Source organism: Palaemon carinicauda, chromosome 30, assembly GCF_036898095.1.
Source record: "Palaemon carinicauda isolate YSFRI2023 chromosome 30, ASM3689809v2, whole genome shotgun sequence".
Lineage (NCBI taxonomy): Eukaryota > Metazoa > Arthropoda > Malacostraca > Decapoda > Palaemonidae > Palaemon > Palaemon carinicauda.
In genome coordinates, this window is record NC_090754.1 from 23,674,801 (window position 1) to 23,697,590 (window position 22,790).

The following is a 22,790-nucleotide window of genomic DNA, read 5'->3' on the forward strand; positions in this document are numbered from 1 at the left end:
CTGCAGGCACATGGCTATTGTGTACTTCCGCCAGTACGCCTTCAAATTGAAAGTTTCATCCTCATCATCTTGGGCAGCATTGAACGCCCTGATAACCCCCTGGTCCATCGGTTGAATTAATGACGTGGTGTTGGGTGGCAGGAACTCAACCTGAATGCCCTCATGCGACAGATCAGTTGCATGTCCACCAGCGTTATCCATAAGGAGAAGGATCTTAAATGGCAAGCCCTTCTCTACGAGAAATTTGCTGACTTGCGGGATAAAACACTGGTGGAACCAGTTGGAGGTCAGCATCTTCGTAATCCATGCTTTTTGATTATGCATCCAGTACACGGGAAGGAGATTCTTATTTTTATTTTTCAAAGCGCGAGGTTTTTTCGATTTGTAAATAAGCCCCGGCTTTAGCAAAAATCCAGCAGCATTGCCAGACATCACGAGGGTTACGCGATCTTTGAACGCTTTAAAGCCAGAGGCTTTGGCTTCTTCTTTAAACAGGAAAGTTTGCGATGGCATTCTCTTCCAAAACAAGCCGGTCTCATCCATATTAAACACTTGTTCCGGCTTGTATCCACCTTCGGCGATAATATTCTTGAACGTCTGGTTCACGTAAGTTTCAGCAGCGGTAGTGTCAGCAGAAGCAGCCTCGCCATGCAGGGAAACGCTTTTCAGGCCGAAGCGTTAATGAAACTTCGCGAAGCATCCTTTCCTGGCGGAAAAACGTTGTTTCTGAGACTGGGAATCAGTGGATGTCCCTGGTTGAGGTTCATCTACATCATCTTCGTCATCTTCAGCATGGTCGCCATCGTCGTCTTGAGGTTCCTTTGCCGCAAAATTCTCATACAAGCCCAAAGCCTTGGTTCGGATGGTGTTCGTATCCAAGGCTATGTTCTTCTTCCGGCAGTCGGCAATCCAGATTGCTAAAGCACCTTCCATACGGACGATCGTTTTATTACGCGTGGTAACGACTCGCTTCGCTGATCTGCTAAAGGTGATGGCAGCCGTCTTTCTAATGTTCGCCTCGTCCTTCTTGATGTAGCGAACGGTGGATTCGTTCACTCCAAAATGGCGGGCTGCGGCCGCGTAACTTCTGCCTTCTTTTAACATATCGAGAAGTGTCACCTTCTCAGCAATCGTCATCATCTTTCGGTGGCGTTTAGGCTCACTACCAGCCTTAGTAGAAGCAGAACGCTTGGGAGCCATTGTACAGTAGGGGTTAAACAGAAAGTTCAACAAAAAGTTCAACTTAAAACAGTCACGCACAGCACAGATTAAAGTTTACAGTAACGTAGCAGCATCTACCCGGCGAGAGAGCGGCAAATAAAGTGGCCGCGAAAAGATGCTGCGGGTTGGAGAAGCGGTCAAAACACCAATCACAGGCTAGATTTCAAAACTTGGGATCTGATTCGTCATCTATCAGCACTTGAACCAATCACAGTCTGTCTTACATGCTATGTAGTAGTTACCAATTCAAATACAAGGTACTACGTATACAGCTTTACGTACGCTATTTTACGCTTGTTTTGTTGTAGGATATGTACGCTTATTCGAGATGCGATTTTTGCAACAAAGAATATTATTGGATGCAGTACTACGTACGTATACATACAAAAGATTCATGGAAAAGATATACAGTACATCCATTACATTTGTAGTAGTAGCCATCAGCAGCCTTACACCATTCAAATTCGGTATGACTGCATCTGATTTGCGTTTCATGTTCGATTTAATTTTACTACGTACTGTATACTGAATTATCGTATGATCACATTCTCTTTTCGTGTTTTATTTCTTTCTGTACTGAATTATATGTCATATGTAATGCAATGAACCATCAGTAAGAGCATATATTACTAATTACAGTATTAATGGAATTAACAAAATACGTATTTGGGGTCTTCATATATCGCGGTATTTTCGAAATTTTCGGAAAATCCGCGATATATGTATATACTTGCGTTATGAAATAAATCCGCGAAGTGGTGAATCCGCGATAGTCGAACCGCGAAGTAGCGAGGGCTCACTGTACAGGAAAGCTTCCTGACTGCTTGCAGCTTTTGCATCCCACCATGGTTTGGAAAAGTCGGGAAACATAGGCACAACAATCTTGTGAGACATAACCCTTCAAGGTTATCCTTTTAAGCCTCTATCCCCTATGGGATGGAATAAGCTTAAGCTACGTTACGATTGATAGCAAACATATTCGCTTACAAGTACAGTTGCCCCACCCAATGGACGGGCAAGTCCCTACTACTGATAGAGATCTGATTGCTTTGTTAGCTATATATGCTCATGAACATTTTCATGTTCACAAGGCAATAGCTAAGTAAGAATCATTTCCTTTTGAGCAATGATGTTGCGCTTCGCCGCACATACATTATTGCCACAAGTGACTCCAAAAACTACGACGTAGGTGCTCACACACGGAAACGCTCATGCACAAATGCCTACACTGATTTAACTGACTGTTTACTTGGTCAGTTGTATGTGCATGCCAGTGAGTGGTAGAAAGGGTCACTTATCATCAGTCCCCTTGGGGGATGTCAGTTTATCCATAACCAGTCTACCATCATGTAACCAGACATTGTTGTCTATCCTTGGGTGGGTGGCCTCCATCATCCCTGTCAGGTCCTCCTTGGCATATCCGGATCGTACGTTTAAGTATCAAAAGTACTTAGACTTTGAACTTCCTGTAAGCAAATCTGTTCGCATGAGAGGGAATATTCAGTGCTTATGATTGTTTTGCGAATCAGGAAGAGGGAGATATGAAACGTATTCCCCTTTTTTAAAGGACACTTGTCATTAGGGAGAAGGTGGTCTTAATTTCTAACATTATTTGATGTTCTCCAATCAAGTTTAAGATGCAATGAGCCATTCAGGTAACACCCTGATCCTTGTTCTGCCCCGGGATAACCTGTCACAAAATTCATGCCGTAAATCACAGGAAATTTACCTTCAGGAGTGGTCCGTGGAAGAACTTATGCGCGCAGCCAGCTGTCTGACAAATGCGATGAAGATATGTCTCAATCTTGTCCTTTGTAAGTAGTCGCTTGCATCTGATCTTTGGCAATTGATCGACTTGAAAGTGATCTACTAGGAGATTTGCTGTAATGCCATACCCGCTAGAGATTACTGGCTACTCCAGTGATTACCAATCCGTAGCGGCCAGACATGATCAACTATCTTTGTAAGAAAGGTAGTTGGAGGACAGGGTTCATATTCCCTTTACAGATACAATTGCTTGCAACTGATCGCATTTCTCGACAGCGATCTTCGTGAATGTTTACTTGTTAAGCAACCTCTTTCTGCACTCGGATGCGATTTGATATTTTGTTAGAGAGTCAAATGATCTTTGTTCCTCTCAATTGTCTGATTGAATCGGAAGTAAAGATTAGTATTCTCCTGTAAGGGTTGCTGGTACAAACTCACTCTCTCCTTTCCTCGAGGCATAACACAAGCTATAGCATGCCGAATTGTGCTCCAGGGAATGAAGTCAACGGCGCCTCCAACTCTAGGACAAGTGGAGGCTGGGATTACTCTCGCAAGAAAGGGCATCACTCACCTGACTCACTTTTGGAGGATGCCACAAAATGAGGAGATAATAAAAAGACCCTAAGAGTCCGATTCCCGGACGGCATTCATCCTTACGCGAAGTGACACGTCATGCTGCTTTGCTCCTTTCACTGATTAGACATCCAGTGACTTTGACCACTGGTTATCACTGAGATTACCCTCCAAAGATGTAGCTAGAGTTATCCTTTCAGAATTGGTTTGCCAGTACAGAGTGCGGGACTTTGGGCTACGCTCAAAACCTCAATTGTTCACTAGAACACTCACTCTAGATACTACCACTAGAGAGGTATTGGATCCTTTGACTGGCCAGACAGTAATGCATTGGATCCCTCTCTCTGGTCACGGATTATTTTTTCTTTGCCTACACTTACACAGAATAGTTTGGCCTATTCTTTACATATTCTCGTCTTTCCTCATACATCTGACAACAATGAGATACTTAACACATCTTCACCCAAGGGGTTAATTACTGTACTGCAATTTGTTCAGTGTACTTTCCTCTTGGTAAGGGTAGAAGAGACTCTTTAGCTGTGGTAAGCAGCTCTTCTAGGAGAAGGACACTCCAAAATTAAACCACTGTTCTCTAGTCTTGGGTAGTGCCATAGCCTCTGTACCATGGTCTTCCACTGTCTTGGGTTGGAGTTCTCTTGCTTGAGGGTACACTCAGGCACACTATTCTATCTTATTTTTTTTTTCTTCCTCTTGTTTTTTTGAAATGGTGTGTTGGGCAGGCTTAATAGAAGGGCCATGGATGCCTGGTGGTTTATCAAGAGGTTGTCTTTTCCTTTTTCTGATTATTTTTCTTCTCAAAACCATCCTTACTGTCCTCCCTTCAGTTGAAGTGGCTATCCTGGAGGGTATTTAGCCTTGCATGGTGTATCGGCTCCTCCCTGTTGACCAGTTTTTCCGACTTTTTACTATAGTCTATGGGTATCATCAATCACTTTGTTTATAATTCTGTACGTATTGTTTTTGTTATAATTCTTGTTAATCTAGTTTTTAAGTATGCTGTCTCTTTTTTATTTCTATTAATTCTTATGCTGTCTGGAGACATTGAGCGAAATCCGGGACCAGTACGTCCTAGATTTCGTCAATGTCGTCTTCTGTATTGCAATATTCGTGGTCTTCATGCAAATATCCAAGACCTTACAGTTGCGTCCAGACAGTATATTCTTTTGTGCTCAGAAACTTTGGTTTCTAATATGAGGCACTCATCTGAGCTCCTTATAACTGGTTTTAAGAAGCCAATAATGTTGAAACGTGATGCCATCCCTAGGGCCAGGGGAATGGCGGTGTATATTAGGACCGAGTACCCTGCTTCTCATAAGTCCTGCTATCAATGTGGATGTCATGAGATTCAGGTAATAAAAGTTTGTGGCAGGCATAACAACTTTTATTTGTGTTCGATCTACCGGAATCCAGACATAGATGATTCTATCTTCGATTGTCTTCTTACCATTATGGCTAAGATACAAGAAGATGATAGAAAGGCTTCTTTTGTCTTTGTTGGTGATTTTAATGCTCACCATAGGGAGTGGTTAAGTTCTATCTCTCCTACCGATCGCCATGGCATAAGAGCTTTAGACTTTGCCTCTGAATCAGGCTGTGAGCAAATCATAAATGAAGCTACTCACAGGTCTGGTAATTGCTTGGACCTCGTATACACTGACTCCCCTGGCGTTATAACTAGTAAGGTTGGTTCTCCAGTCGGGACATCTGATCATGCCTTGATTTCATTATTAGTGAAGACTGAGCAGCCTGTCCCTGATATATCATATTCTTGTAAAATTTATATGAAATCCCAAGCAGACTGGAATGGGATTTTACATGATCTTTTGTGCTTGAATTGGTCACAATTATATAATAGTGTAGATCCTGTTGTCCCTTTGAATGAGAATCTAGTCAACATAATTGATAGGCGTATCCCTTCTCGTGTGCTAAGGTATCGAGTGAAGGACAAACCGTGGTTCAATGATGATTGTAGACGTGCTTATTTGGAGAAACAGGAGGCCTATCATCTTTGGAAGGGGAACAGATCAGATTTGACCTGGAACAACTATACTCAGCTTCGAGCTTTTGCTCAGAGAGTTTATGCCTCAACTGAAAAGGAGTACAATTTAACCATAAAAGAAACACTTTCTGGTACAACTCAGGAACATAAATGGTGGTCTACCCTTAAATCTGCACTCTTTGGTGTAGATGCAACAGTTCCTCCTTTACTTAAACCAGATGGCTCAGTCACTCACTGTCCAAAGGAAAAGGCAACCCTTTTGGCTGATGTTTTTGACAGTAAACAGAGTAATGAAAAACTTGTACTTCCTCATTCCTGTTTTCCTGAGGCTAAACTAACTAGTTTAGCTTTTCTATCTCGTGAGATTAAAGCTCTGTTGATGGACCTTGATGCTTATGAAGGTGTAGACCCAAATGGTATTTTTCCTTTGTTTTTTATAAAGACAGCAGATTTCTTAGCTTCAAAGTTATCTGTTATTTTGCGCAAGTTAGCAAGAAGAGGAGCTTTTAGCACTAGTTGGAGAATTGGTAATGTTACTCCTCTATTTAAATGTGTTTGTGGTAGCTCAAGTCCCACTGATTACCGCCCAATTTCCATAACTCCCATATTATCTAAAGTTTTTGAACGTCTTCTGGCAAAATGTCTTAATAGGTTTGCTGAAGGTAATCATCTACTCCCTAGTTTGCAATTTGGTTTTCGTAAAGGCCCTGGAGCATGTGATGCCCTTCTTACAATCTCCAATGCTGTACAGAAATCCCTTGATTGTGGTCGGGAAGTTCGTATGATTGGCCTTGATTTTAGTGCTGCCTTTGACCGTGTTAATCATGAGGCCCTTGTTTTCAAACTGAAACAGTTGGGAGTGGGTGGGTTGTTTCTTAGCATTATTATTGATTTTTTAAGTAATAGATCTCAAAGAGTTGTTGTTGATGGGCACCATAGTGATTATAGGAATGTGATATCCGGTGTTCCACAGGGTAGTGTTCTTGGCCCATTACTTTTCATACTATATACACATGACATGTGGTTTGGCCTAGAAAACAAGCTTGTTGCATATGCAGATGATGCTACTCTCTTTGCATCAATTCCATCCCCTGAATGTAGATCTAGGGTTGGTGAATCCCTTAATAGAGATTTAGCTAGAATTAGTGCATGGTGCAAATTATGGGGTATGAAGTTGAATCCTAACAAAACTCAAAGTATGATTTTAAGTAGGTCAAGGACGGTGGCTCCTCAACATCCGGATCTCAGTATTGATAATGTTTCTTTAAATATGTATGACTCTTTCAAAATTTTAGGTGTGATTCTTGACAGTAAATTTACTTTTGAGAAACATATAAGGTCTGTCTTCTTCAATTGCACAAAAAATAGGCTTATTAAGAAAGTCTTTCAAGATTTTTGGTGATCAATCTATACTGAAGAAGTGTTTTAATTCTTTCATTCTACCTTGTTTTGAGTATTGTTCTCCTGTTTGGTCTTCAGCTGCTGATTCTCATCTTAATTTGTTGGACAGAAACTTACGGTCTATTAAATTTCTTATTCCTGATCTAGATATTAATCTCTGGCACCGTCGTTCAATTAGTTCATTATGCATGTTGCATAAGATTTTTCATAACTTTGACCATCCTTTACATTCAGATCTCCCTGGACAATTCTATCCTGTTCGTAATACTAGGCAGGCAGTTAATTCTAATAGCCAGGCCTTCTCCATCACGAGACTCAATACTACGCAGTACTCTATAAGTTTTATTCCAGCTGTTACCAAGTTGTGGAATGATCTTCCTAATCGGGTGGTTGAATCAGTAGAACTTCAAAAGTTCAAAGTTGGAGCAAATGCTTTTTTGTTGACCAGGCGGACATGAGTCTTTTTATAGTTTATTTATGACATATTTGTTTTTGATGCTGTTAATAGTTTATATATGACATGTCTGTTTTGACGTTGTTACTGTTTTTAGAATGATTTATTGTTAATCTGTTCTCTTCATTTATCTATTTCCTTATTTCCTTTCCTCACTGGGCTATTTTTCCCTGTTGGAGCCCCTGGGCTTATAGCATCTTGCTTTTCCAACTAGGGTTGTAGCTTGGATAGTAATAATAATAATAACCGGAGTTCGTCCTTGTCCCTTAGAAGAGTGGTAAAATTTAGCAGAATCGGTGGAGGTTTCTCCGACATTTGAGTCAACCTATGATAGGTTTCCCCCATTTGGGATAAAAGTGCTAGAATTTATCTGGCATTCGCCAAGAGAACTGACATTTAAAAAGAAAAAAAAAAACAAAAAAAAGTCAAATAACCTCTAAAAGAGACTGTGGCTCTGTCCAAATCAGGGATAAAGACTCGGGGGAAACTGCATATCCCTTCCTCAAGTGAGACTTCCTACAGACGCACTAATGGCTGCACAGGATGGAATGCTTGACCGACTTCGGTGGCCCCGGCAAAAGTCGTCGTAGGGGCAACTGTTCCTTTAGGTACAGTATTAGTAGGGATTCTACAGACTTAGTCTAATAGGATCAGAGTGAAAGAGAGACCCGAGTTGGGAGGTAGAAAACACTAACCTTCTCAGGGCAGGTGACATTCTCTTTCCTCCCCCACATTTGATACTCTTGAGGGATCCATCAAAAGAATGGGCAAGGGGTGGCAGGGGACTCGCCTGTCATTGCACATAGCCTCTGAGCTATGTTCCAACAACTTCTGGAGTGCCACACAAGTCTTCCTGGATTAGAGCGCAATATTTCATTCCCTTGATCTCTTCTAACAATTCCCTTCTTGTCACTGTAGTGTTTTCATCAGAACACGATGGTGGTAGAATACTCAGACAAGGTATTCTTGGCACAGAATAGAACACTCGGTCAAAGATTTTCTTTGCACGACTGCTGTCTGTTTAGCCGTTAGAAGATGGAATTAGATGAGAGACAACCCGAATACCTTCAGGAGCCCAATTCACTATCAGACGATCTCCACAGACAAGGAAATTTATTATCAGTCATTCTAACTAGGCAGTCTCAGATACTGGGCTTTGAGGGAGCTTTCTCTCCCTCAGTTAGTCTTCTAAGCCTTGTCCCTGACAGGAATTGTGGACAAGGTGTCAAACCAGGACGTCTCATGTCCGGAAGTTTCCAAGGTACGGTCAACCAGGCACCTTCAGTAGAGGCCATCCAACATCTGTGGAATGCCGATACGCTTCCCACCTTTTCCCTCTTGACAAGGAGACTCATTCATAGAAGTAAATCCACAGAACGATCGATAACCCCGATAGTTCCACAGCGGTAGCAAGCAGAATAACAACCAGATACTTTATTCCTGCCTGCAGAGAGATCAAGAAACCTGTTCTCTCCTTCCCAGAGCGATTCACCTCTATCAGTCGTGTCCCTACAATGCGTCACCCGGGGCTATTTAATGTCACCTCCATCAGAGGGGCTTTTCGCAAGCAATAACGAAAAGGATGGCTTTATACCCCGGTATAGGTCATCGTTTGCCTCCCATCAGACAAAGTGGCAGGATGCCACTCAGCTTTGAGCCTCGTCTTCCATTAACTTTTCCTCGACGAAACTGTCGTCGCTCCTCTTTCATAGTGTCACGTTGACTGATTACCAAATCAAAAGTTAGACCAATCCCTCAGAGTGTAGTTCTTGTACCATGCTCTTGGAAGGGAGTACATTACTTCTTGCCACTAGTCGGTGTTTAGAACATGGCTTGATTCTTAAGACAGATCAATTGTTCTTGCTTTGGCCTCGACTATGAGTGCCAGCGAAGGACATGGTCTCTCCTGTGACATGTTTCAGTCAAGGGATGGAGGTCTAGTAACACTTAACTTCATCCCTGATTCTATTGCCAAGCCTCGGACTCCATCTGTAGCCATCGAATGGTTCCGGCCCATCTGGATTGAATGTCTCTGGACCTTATCCTTCTGACTCGGATCATTTATTAATATGTACTATAAAGGTGCAGATGTGTCATCTTGTATGATCTGTGGTAGCTCACTTGGACGTGAACAAGTTTCCGTGAACACGGGCATGGTCAAAAGGAGTCTCCAGGAATACAATCTTTTCTTGGATCCGACAGGATATAGATCGGTCCCTGAACCCAGACTGTCCTCCAAAAGTTCTTGACCCAGAACTCATGATGTTAAGGGCATAGTATGTCTCTAGTTTTTAAAAAGAACTGTTCTGTGATACAGGCTTTTAGAGCTGGTGTGTGGAAGCCTCAAACGACCTTCATAACTAAGACCAGCAAGACGTAACCCACAGGAACCTGGATATCTAGGTCCTGTAGTGGCAGCACAACTTATGGTTTAAGATACCTCAGCTCCCTTGCAGGACAAGTAGTAGCCAGTCGAGGGCAGACATTTCTTGGGATTAGTCTGGGATGAACGATAGAGTAACAGGCTTCTCTCCTTTCATCTTCCCCTCTCGGGGCATAGCACCCATTGAACTATGCAAGCTGACCTCTTCTGTTTGCAGGTAAAAACATTATCCCTTGTGTAGCCTAAAATTTGATACAGTATGTATTTGTTACGTCCCCTTCCTCCCAGCGAAGGGGAGTCGAGCAATAGGTAGATTAAGTGTGGGGTTCAACTCCATACAATTTCTAACGTGGTCAAGTCACAGTGCTTAGTTCACACATAATTACACTAATTGCCAAGGCCGTTAGCTCTCACACATTCAGTTACCGAGGTGTCAGGGTGTGCCTGTTAAGCTAGTATGAAGCACAGAAACCCACCCCGGGTCAGAAATCAGTCATTGAGTCTCTACTGTAAAGAGCGAAAGGGTTTTTATTCTTGTGAACAGATGACAAAATTGGAATAATTTGTATTTTTTCCTAACTATACAAAGCTTGAGCTCTACACATACCTGTTGCTCCATCACCTAACCACCGTGAAAGCCCTGCCTGCAATTAAAAAGTGAAGGCATTTCACCAGTGTCGTGTTTGTGTGAGGGGAATGATTGTTCTACCCCTGCTAACTAGCCGTGGGTAGTTATACCTCGCTAAAAAGTCTTTTTGCTAATTATCAGCCTTCGCTGAAATAATATCCACTGTAAAAAGCTCAAGGTTTGTATAGTTGAGAAAAATGCAAATTATTTTGTACAATACATATATACTGCAGACACGTGTTTACCAGACATGTATTTACGTTAATGACATTAAATTGAAATGAAACAAGATTTTAATATTAAGTAAACTACTGTATATAGAAACTACAGAACAAAACAAATTTATATGTAGATGTCCATAAACTTAATATCCCATTGTTGTTGTGGCTTGTACCTTTCTCCACGATAAGCCTTAGAATATCGTCCAGGAAACTTGCCACTGCCTCATGGTCCACTTAGGCTGACGCCCCGGTAATTTTTATGTTCTTGAAGCCCAAATATCCTTTAAATGTATCAAACTAGTCTTTGCTGGCTTGGAAGTGCATTGCGGAGTTGCAGCGTCCTGGCTGGTGGAAGGCTAAGGATCATCCACTGTGAAATGGCAGAGTAGAGACTTGGCTTTTTTTTAGGTAGTAAGGTAGTCGATGGTAATCCCCTTCTGATGCTGGCCCTCGAGCCACTAAAAAAGGGCATTCTCCATCGTAATCATGTCCCTTTCCCTCTTCTTGGACACATCCTTCGCACTGCTAGGGCACTAGCAGCCACAGCAGCAGGATTCTTAGCTTCATTCTTCATCAAGTTCCTATGGCTGCATACTTCATCTCTTGCACTTATCAAGGACTTTTACTTTCTCCTCAAACGTCATGACCTTCCTCTGCCGTTTAGCAAAACTTTCGGAAGTCAAAGCGGCTCTTGGGCCCCGTGATCTTGAGCAAAGGCAAAACAAATATCGGGCAAAATATGTCGGAATGAAGCAGATGCACATGCGAGGACAACCGGTGTCGGCTAGAGATTGTATGTAGAGGTAGGCACCGAGAGAAGTGGCACTAAGCAGGCAGGATGCAAAGGAGCTCAGTTGATTTGAAATCGTCTGGCGGCTGCAAGAGTAATTAGCACAAAACTGTAAATACAGGATTTTTTATTTGATAGGTTATACTGTTCTTTATATTGCGAATGATCGAATCCACAAAGCTAGAACCTGCAAAGACCTAGGGCAGATTATAAATTCAATAAAGTTTCTTGACAGCGACAGACAGACAAACCTTATTCTTCCACCATATCAATAGTTTCTTATCATTCCCTCCCTTTCCAGGGAAAGAGGTTTGGTTCAAGTGGTTCAGTCAAAATGGTGCAAAGATGTTTACACTAGGTTCTCAAAGTCGCCACTACAGTAATTCCCATTGAAGGACAGATCTCAAATAATTCTGCTTTCCTCTTCAAGTACTGGATTATAAACCCCCTATCGTTTTCTCAGAACAAGAATGTTTGAAAAAAGATGTTATATTGGTAGCAGTGACAATTTTTGTGAATGGGTGTATGTCTAATGGGGTTTCCGTTAGAGACAAATGTGAAAAATATTTGATATATATCATGCTGAGGTAGGAAATTTTAAGCACTATTAACAAAGGTAATATTTTTATGAACATGAACATACACCAGTCATTGTTAGTTTCTAACTGTGTATAAATTTTTATCAATAGAAAATGCCTCTAGATCATTCTACACATTTGAATTTGATTGTGATTTGGGAGTAAAGTACATATACTTTTTGGCTAACTGTATTTAAGAATTCTATTTTTATGAGTTCCTGTATAATATGATGTGGAAGAATTGCTTGTATACTATACTCTTTTTCATGGCCCTAACCAAATCAATTATTAAATGGTATATTTCTAGAAGACACTTTTCTTTTTGTCCAAATAAATGAGTTGACTTTTGCTTTTGATAAGGCAATTTTTTTCCTTTACCATATTTATGGCGTGCTGAAAATTGTCAATACAATGAGCCTGCCTCATTATTTTGCTATACCTTCTTGAAAAGCTTTAGTTCAAAGGGTTTTGCCGGATAGATTTTTATATCTTATTGGAGTCTTGAAGGTTTTCTTTAATATACGTAACCAAGTTACAGTTCCTTTTGTGGGTTTAGGATTCTTACTTCTCCTTTGTACATGATTGTTATGTCAAGTCTTCATTAAATCTAATCACTTTTGGTCATGGACAATTAGTTTGAGAGTTGGAGCTCATGTTGTTAGGGTAGTGGCTACCTCATTTAATTTTCATTAATTTATTTTTAGAAATGGTCAGTGCTGCACCTCAGTGACATACCAAGTATGTACTGTATATGCTACTTAATATTTTAAAAATGCTTTTGTATCATAAATATTGTTGAACTCTTAGATCATAAAATTTGTACTGGAGATAGGCTTTTATTGACTTCTAATAGTTTAGTTTTTTATATTCAAGGTATTACAGTATAGATTTTTCCTGTCCATGGGTGGTTTTAAATCTTAAATTGCTGATTGTGAAGGATCTTGAGATTTATAGGTAAGGAGTTAGTGTGTTTGACATTAACTACCTGTAATTACTTCTTATTTTCTATGGTGAATGAAAGGCCATCCCTTATCTCGATTAATTTCCAGTGGACTGGTTGGCCAAGAAAAGCGTGGTCTGCTTAATTTTCTTTTACATGGTACAGTGAGAGACTTGAATATTATTAGATTATGATGTGAATTTTACTAATTTTTTAGAATATCTGTAACAGTTTGGGGGATTTTTACACCTTGCAAGTGTGAAATTCATAGAATTATAAACTGTTAATGATATTTTATCATTTGGATGCCTATACATCCCCCTCACCACTTCAAGTGGAATTTTGGTGTTTGGCTACAGATCTTTAATAAATCTCATAGTACAAGATCATTAGATAAGGCATTTCAATACCTTGGACCAACCATTATGGGTTCAGCTGCACAATCTTGTTCTTTGTGGTCCACTTGAGGAATGATATAGAATCTTTAACAAGAGAATTTCAAGGTAAAACAAAACACAAGCCATGTAGATAATGATAATATCAATCACAGTTAAGTGTCCAAATAATAAATGTCATTCAAATTCAGTTTGTCCCATCAAAGCTGTAGATTCTGATAAATTTTAAAGGGGCAAGGTGTAATTCAGTACATCTTTACTGGGAAGTGGTGGTGTTGTTATTTTATTACTAGCTAAGCTACAACCCTAGTTGGAAAAGCAGGATGCTATAATCCCAAGGGCTCCAACAGGGAAAAATAGCCCGGTGAGGAAAGGAAACATGGAAATGAAATACAAGAGACGTAATGAACAGTTAAAATGAAATATGAGAACAGTAACAACCTTAAAATAGATCAGTGGTATATAAAAATAAAAACCTTAAAAAAAGATGAAGAGAAATAAGATGAAACAGTTTGCTTGAGTGTACCCTCAAGAAAAAAACTATACCCAAGATAGTGGAAGATCATGGTACAGAGGCTATAACACTACCGAAGACTAGTGAACAACATTGATTTTGGAGTGTTCTCCCAGAAAAGTTGCTTACCATATCTAGATTGTTTTTTCTATCCTTACTAAGAGGAAAGTAGCCTCTGAGCAATTACAGTGCAGTATTTAACCCCTTGAGTGAAGAATTATTATTGTGGTAATCTCAGTGTTGTCAGGTGTATGAGGACGGGAGAATTGGGGAAGAATAGGCCAGACTTTTCAGTATATTTGTAGGCAAAGGAAAAAAAGAGTGGTATCCAGAGAAGGATACAATGTAGTACTGTACTGTACTGTCTGGCCAATCAAAGAACCTAATAACTCTAGCCGTAGTATCTCGACGGTAATTTATAGATGGCTTACTTCTATTTGAAATTTAGATGAATTTGTTTCTTAAATTATTTTTACTACTGTATGCTTTTGGATAAAAAAAAAAAGTATACTGAATATCGGGGAGGGAGTGAAGAGGACTTGGGAGAAACCTATTAAGGGGGTATTATTGAGAGGTAGGCAGACAATTAGACAGTGAGATAATGTGAAGAGAAGAGGTTTCTCGGAAGAGGATGTGTTTAATAGAGGCATTGGAGAGGGCACATTAGGCAACCGACCACTTAAAGAAGGGATAATGCTGGGAAAGAGAATAAATACTGAGTCAATATACATTTGATGTAATTTATTCAAGTATGATTTTGATACAGGGTTAACATAAACTATATTATTCTGATATACAGCGTTGTAAGATATTGCAATGTTTTTTTTCTTTTAATAGTATTTTATGACTTTATTCGAATATTTAAGTAATCGTGTTTTCTATTTTATCTTCCAGGAACCAATTAAAGCCAAAGCCCCACAGCTTCATCTGGAGTACAGATTTTATCGTATGCTCGATACAGTTGGAGGTAAGATTATTCTTTTTGAAGAAATTGATCAAATTTTAGTTGGATTTTAAATTCTATACTCAACATTTTATTCAAATGAAAGTAATTTTTCATTCACTTTGAAGGTTTAGAATATTTTCAGTGCACATTTTTGATATTTCAAGGATGATCTCCAGTCATGCAGATTGCTTTTTTAATTCGTTTAATACCATATGTAATTATTCTTTGATCAAAATTGTTATCAAGCTAGTTGAAGGTGAAATTCAATTGCATAATTTTTCTATTTTCGATAATCATATGTTAAACTCGAGAACTTTCCTTCTCAGTTTTGAAGCATTTTATTAGTATATGTGCTGAACATTAAGTAGTGGTTGGTACTTGATTGAATTCATAATTTTCATCACAACAACTTTGGATACACCCAAGTTCATTTGCATTTTGCAGTTATATATTGAGGGGTACTGTGTGGTTTATCAAGCATTTTGATTACTCGGAGAGTAATGGTGTACTGTACTATCGGCCCATAATAAAACAGTTAATCCATTTTTATTATGATGAAATATGTACTATATGAAAGTTGCAGAATACCGTACATTAGTACAAGTCAAGGAATCGGTAATATTCGGGTTTGTGTAGGTTCAGAAAAGAGAAAAGTTTAAAGCAAACTTTTACTTGCACTGTGAATTTCAAAAATTTACAAGAAGCAAATTTATATATTTCAATGCCTTATCAGATTTTAAGGATTTTTCTTAATACTTGAAAATTGAAAAGGCTTCTCTCTGTATATCATGAAAGGAGAAAAAAATAATTCTATTAGGATTTTATTTTCCCCTTTTGTGATATTTAAGAGTCAAGATTAGTGTTGTTCTTTAGGTATGAACAGGTAATCATGTGCATTTTAAAAATGATTCTAGGCATATCTTTTTAGATAAGAATTTTAATGGGGTTACTTATATTTTTCTCTTATTTGGAGTGTTGGTGTTGTATAGTGACAGTGTTTGAGAAAGAAATTTTAGCTGAAAAGTATACAAAACAAATATTCTCTGAAATATTTTAGTATCTGCATTGTTTAATGTAAGACAAATGTTACATCACTTGTAATATGTATCATAAAAGGTATGAATCCTCCATATGTATATATTATTGGGAATTAAATTGCAAGACTTTTTTTTTTTTTCCAAATTTAAGAAGAAAATGTGAAAATTACGGAATCTTCAATAAATAAATACTGTACTTCACTGTATAGTACATGCTCCTAAATCATCCAACTTTCTCCAGCTATACAGTAAATCAGTAGTTTTTATTTTCAAAGTTTTATTATGGTGATATAGTAAATATACTAGCATTTATACCTGGTTACAAATTATTTGATTATTTATTTTTATTTTTTATATGGCAACACTATTCATCCTACACCTTACACTCACTTAAGTAGGTAGCTGCCGTCAAGGTTTTTGTTGGTATTTTGCCACATGATAATGGTTGAAGAAAGAATAGCAATAATAGCAATGGTGAGATGGATATTACAATATCAAACTAGTGTTCTCTAGTCTTGGATAATGCCATAGCTTCTAAACTATGACCTTCCACCATTTGGGTTAGGACTTATCGTGTTTCAGGGCACTTGCACATTCTTTTTTATCCGATATCTCTCAATCTTTTGTTTTCTAAAAGGTGTATTGAGCGGTCTTAAGAAAAGTGCCAAGGATCTTAGATGGCTTATCCTTGTCTTTAAAACCATCATTACAATACTTTCTTACCATGATAATAATTTGTATTATTATTTCAGGGAGTTCCTCAATATTCGCATGCTTTACGCTTTTAAGGGTCAGTATGGCGACAAAAAGAAATATTAGAATTTCAGGCTAGGCTAGTTGGGTTTTGCATGTTTTCAGTCCCAAATTACTTTAGCATCATTTTACCGAATCAATCTTTATTTTGCATTTGGTCATTGGCTAGGTAATACTCTTTAGCAGCTCATGATAGTTGAGGATTTTGTGAGAGATTTATTCCTGTAGACAGCATAGGGTACCATGTTCATTATTGATGTGGTTTTATTTACTGAGTGGCAAAGGGTTTAATACTTCTGACTCAAGCAAAAGTATATTTTATATCAGTTTTTGTAAAACCTGTGCGTTAGGTTTGAAGCATGAACTCCATTCTTAATTGTGTACTGTATAAGGTATGTGATTTGAGTAATAGGTGAGCTGAGCGTAGAGTATGAGATGTTATCATTCTTTAAATATGAATATAGGAGTGAGAAGGGCAATGTTCCTAAAAGAGTTGGGAAAAGATCAGATACTAATGATTTTTCTGTTGATCATACTACCCTGCTAACACCTCCCATTCCTTTTTTCTTCCCCGCAACTTCAGTCTTTGATCCTAATTCCCTCTCAGGTTAAAGCCAAAAATCTAGTAAAGAAAAGATTGGAAATTAGGGTAAAATCCAAAAGGTTAATAACTTGAAAAAAATGGAAGGTGTATGAACCATTGCATTTTAATTCGGGTAATTTCCGTAGTGCTTCAAATATTTCGCATGCTTTCTTAGTGTGTATAAGTTGGTGCTAAGTCTTTCGTTTGCCATCAACACAAGATTTCCAGATGCTACAATCCTGCCACAGGCTACAAACTCCTGTTGGCTATACTCTACTATTCCCAGCATTGGTGGCAAATTTGGAATTCCTTGCCCTGACAATGGTGACTTAAACATTTGTGCAATATGGTAAAACACTGGAAACTGATAGTGCCTGAGAAATTTATAATTTCTTTAGTACAATATTCGGTTAGTCAGGCCTTTGCTTGCAGATGCAAATGTTGCGTGTGTGTGTGTTTAGTATATGGAGATTTTATTCTCAGTGAAAGTTATTTTAGTTAAAGATGTAACTGTTAAGCAAGTTAAGTCAAGTGACCATAGAATGAAGAGAAGCAAAATTTTTCTAGATCCAAGGAAAGAAAGAGAAAAACCAATTTTAAGAAAGCAAACACTCCTGTATTGAGAGAGAAATCTGATGAGTGTAATTTAGCAATACAAAATAGTTACTCCCAGCTACATGGTGAAATGGAAACAAGTAAAGAACTATATAGTAATTCAACACAATTTGTTTTGGAATTGTCACAAGAGATAAGTGGAAAAGTTCCTAAACATGGGCAAGGAAAACTACCAGAAAATGTAAAAAATCTACTAAAGAAAAGATTGGAAATTACGGTAAAATCCAAAAGATTAAATAGAATTAGCAAAACTATTCAAAACAATAAACAAACTAAAGACCCAAGACATTCGTAAACACAATCGGATCAAAATTGAGGATACACTAAAGGAAGGAAGAAGCATCAAATTGATGAAAAGAAAGACTCGTAACAGGGCGCCATCAGATATTTTCTTTAAAGGATGAAAATGGAAATGTCAACAAGAGATGAAGTGATCAAAATTGCAGAGGATGTCTATGCAATGCTATACAATATTGATGTAAGAAGCAACTTTGCCAATAGAAATAATTAAACACCTGAGCCACCACCAAATGTAACAATACAAGTAATGAAAGTATTAAAAGGCATGAAAAGAGACAAAGCAACAGGAGAGGATGGCATAATAATAGATTTAATATTAGATGGGGGCGATGTCATAGAAGCAAAACTCTCTAAATTCTACACAAAATGTCTGCAAGTATGGTCTGTACCTATAGCTTTGAAAATCTTTATCATTATGCTAATTCATATAAGGGGAGACACTAAAGACCTGAAAAATTACTGCCCAATAAGCTTACTCTCGGTAGTATATAAGATATTTACGAAGGTCATATTAGGCTGAATAGAATGACAGCTAAACTAATCAACCAAAAGAGCAGGCAGGATTTAAAAGGATTCAACAACTGACCATATCCATGTAATTTACTAGCTAATTGAAAAATCATCTGAGTATGACAAACCATTGTGTATGGCATTTATAGACTGTGAGAAAGCTTTTGATTCTGTCAAAACCTCAGCAGTAATGAAAGATCTTCAAAGACAAGGAATAGATTAATTTTGTGTTAGAACACTTGAAGATATCTGTACAGTAATCCTAAAACTGCTTAAAGATAGTAAGAAAATTCCAATTGAGAAAGGAGTTTGACAGGGAGATCCCATTTCTCCTAAATAATTCGCAGTGTACCTAGAAATTTTTATGAATTTTATTTGTGAAAAAGTAGGAATTAACATTAATGGGGGGAATAACTTAACAATTTAGAATTGCAGACGACATAGTTATGTTTAGTGAATCATGGGAGGAATTGGAAATATAATAGATTTGAATAGAGAAAGCAGAATTGTAGGACTGAAATTGAATGAGTAAAACTAATAATCAAAGAAAATAGAGACAACAAAAGGGTTATGGACGAACTTCTAGAGAGGAATATATGTATTTAGAGCAAACAAACAAGTGCCCCAGGACATGAAGAAGCTGGGGAAGGAAGAGAAGACGATGGATTGACGAAGTAAGAATATTTGTGTGTACATACTGGCATAGAAAGACCATAAACAAGTGCCACTGGAAGTAAATCATCACCATCAGTCATAACTAGTCCACTGCAGGACACAAAGGCATCAGACATGTCCCTCCACTCGCATTTGCGAATGGTCTTTCTGTACCAGTCTGTACACAAATTTTACTTTGTGAATCCATCATATTCTCTTCCTACCCCTGCTTATTTTGCCATCTCTGGGGACCCCTACTGTTATTCTTGATGTTCATCTAATATCTGTCATTCTCATTATATCCTGCCATGTCCATTTGTTTTTCTTACTTGTTAGAAATTCCTCTACTTTAGTTGGCTCTCATGTCCATGTTGCTCTTTTTCTGTCTCTTAGTATTATTCCATCATTATTCTTTCCATAGCTCTTTGAGTTTTAACTAGCTTATGTTCTAAGGTTCTAAGTTTCTGATGCAAAAGTTAATACTGGTAGGACCATCTGATTAGATACTTTACTTTTTAGAGAAAATGGTATTTTACATATCATAATCTCTTTTTTTTACTTCAATATATATATATATATATATATATATATATATATATATATATATATATATATATATATATATATATATATCTGTACTATACACAAATACATTTTATGTAAGTTTACTCTCAGTAATATATATATATATATATATATATATATATATATATATATATATATATATATATATATATATGTGTGTGTGTGTGTGTCTGTGTGTTTGTTAGAACCTGATATGAAATTTGTTACCTGAATCTAAGAGTTCAAAAAATAATCTTTGATTGTCAAAAGCATTTTGGAGTCCAATAAGAACTCAGTGGTTGCAGAGGTGTTTAATGAGAAAGTATTCAGGGATAGATAAAAGTTGGTTGTTCAAATCTTTACTCAATATTGTATTTCAAAATCATCATTTTATGCTCTGTTACATCTTTTAACATGCTCACGTGTACTAGAAAAAATCTGGTAAAACCCCTGTCCCATAGTTAAAATGATCAGGATGTGTCCTCACCCTCAACTTCTATGTGGATCTAACACAAGTTACCCGGTCATATGTTTGGCCATTGAATTCCTAAATCTCATTAGAGGTCATTAGATGGCCCAGTCTTTTTTTTCAATTTACAGACAGACAAGGGTGGCATGATTTTTAGGTATTACTTAGGTAGCATATATATGACTGGAATTTTGATTGATTGTTTTGAGTGTGTATATATATATATATATATATATATATATATATATATATATATATATATATATATATATATATATATATATATATATATATATACAGTGGTACCTCTACATACGAATTAAATCCGTTCCACAACCGACTTCGGATGTAGAAAATGTTCGGATGTCGAAACGAATTTTCCCATAAGAATACATTGAAATAGGATTAATCCGTGGTTGAGCCCAAAAACCTATGATAACTTCTTAATAAACTACTACACATAATTTCCCATGAGAATAATGCACACTAAATTAGATAATAGACATGTAAAAAAGAAGAATTATAAAAAAATGATAAATAAGAAACGGGTTTTTAGCGTCACTTTACCTTAGAGAGGTTAACTACGATAAACGTACACTACCGTGACTTATTCTAACTTACACTAAGTGAACTTTAACATAACTTAGCTTTTTTTTTTTTTTTTCTTTTATATTCCTTTTTACATTTTCTTTTTTTCTTTTTGATGATTAATTTTAATCACTTTCACTCTCTACACTTAAAATTGATTGAATTTCTTTCGCTTCACTCTTTGCCGTTTTCTTTGTTTTACTTTCTTTCGCTTCACTCTTTGCCGTTTTCTTTGAATCACTTCCATCCTCTTCATCACGAGTTCGCTTCGTAGTTTTTTTAAAGAAACTATCGATAGATATTTGCTTGGTACGGCTTTTCAGAATGTTTCGAAAGTGAGTTAGGCAAACATCATCGAACTGCGCAACTACACGACAAACCTGCAATTTTTTTGGGTGGTATTTGTCGATGAAGTCGACCACGTCTTGATATTTTCCTAACACCTCTTTTATTTGCGCCGAACCTAACACATGTTCTACCTCCTCGATCCCTTCCTCGTCATCACTCATGTGCTCAGACATAGCATGGAGTTCCTTGAGCTCCTCTGTGGTAAGTTCGTCGTGATGTTCGGCGACGAGTTCCGTGACGTCATCTGCGTCGACCTCCAGATCCATGGACTTGCCAAGGGAGACGATTTCCTCTACGTCTTCCGCTGCACCCACCACGGGATCAGGTTCGGGGTCAAAACCTTCGAAATCTCGGGGAGAAACTGCATCAGGCCACAGCTTCTTCCAGGCAGAATTGAGGGTCCGTCGAGTTAATCCCACCCAAGCCTGATCTATGATCTTCAAGCAGTGCACGATGTTGAAGTGGCTTTTCCAAAATTCATGCAAAGTTAAGTTTGTGCTTTGCGTGACATTAAAGCACTGCTTGAATAGGTGCTTGGTGTAGAGCTTCTTGAAATTTGAGATGACTTGCTGGTCCATGGGGTGGAGGATAGAGGTGGTATTCGGTGGAAGATACAGCACCTTTATGAACTTAAATTCATCGAAGATATCATCTTCAAGTCCGGGGGGGGGGGGGGGGGGTGAGCGGGTGCATTGTCAAGGCATAGCAGGCACTTTAAAGGCAATTTCTGGTCATGAAGATACTTCTTCACAGAAGGGCCAAAAACTTGGTTAACCCATTGCACAAAGAACTGCCTAGTGACCCAGGCCTTTGAGTTGGATCACCAGAAAACATGAAGCTGGTCCTTATCGACGTTGTGTGCCTTAAAGGCCCTAGGGTTCTCCGAATGGTAAACCAGTAAGGGCTTGACTTTAAAGTCCCCGCTAGCGTTGGCACATAGGGCAAGAGTCAACCGATCCTTCATTGGCTTATGCCCAGGCAATTTCTTCTCTTCGGCGGTGATGTAGGTTCGACTGGGGATCTTCTTCCAAAACAGCCCGGTTTCATCACAATTAAACACTTGCTGCTCTACGTAGCCTTCTTCCAGCACGATCCTTTCAAAGTTCTTGACATTGTCAGCTGCAGCCTTTGTGTCCGCACTAGCAGCCTCTCCGTGGCAAACAACTGAATGAATCCCGGACCGTTTCTTAAATTTCTCAAACCAGCCACGAGATGCCTTGAAATTGTCTGAGGAAGGTTCGGTTTAACTCTCCCCAGCATCACCCCCAGAGCTCTCCTCCTTCAAGTCCGTGAAGATGGCGTGCGCCTTCTCGCAGATGATGGTTTCGGTGATGGTGTCGCCAACAATCTCTCTGTCCTTGATCCAGATTAGCAGAAGTCGTTCCATCTCTTCTATGATAGGGCTACGGCGTTTTGAAATAATGGTGATCCCCTTAGAAGGTTTCACTGCTTTAATAGCTTCCTTCTGTTTCAGGATTGTCGAGATCGTCGACATATTACGGCCATACTGTTTAGCAAGTTCACTCACGCGGATGCCA

The 22,790-nt window shown here is 38.4% G+C and overlaps 1 protein-coding gene across 1 annotated transcript in view; it reads left to right on the plus strand.

The window, feature by feature from the left end:
• Nucleotides 1–22,790, plus strand: part of LOC137623429 (casein kinase I-like) — a 130,296-nt gene that overhangs the window by 28,244 nt on the left and 79,262 nt on the right. The window contains exon 3 of the mRNA XM_068354262.1: nt 14,780–14,852. Coding sequence (XP_068210363.1) covers nt 14,780–14,852 — 73 coding nt within the window. The remainder of the gene's footprint in view (nt 1–14,779; nt 14,853–22,790) is intronic.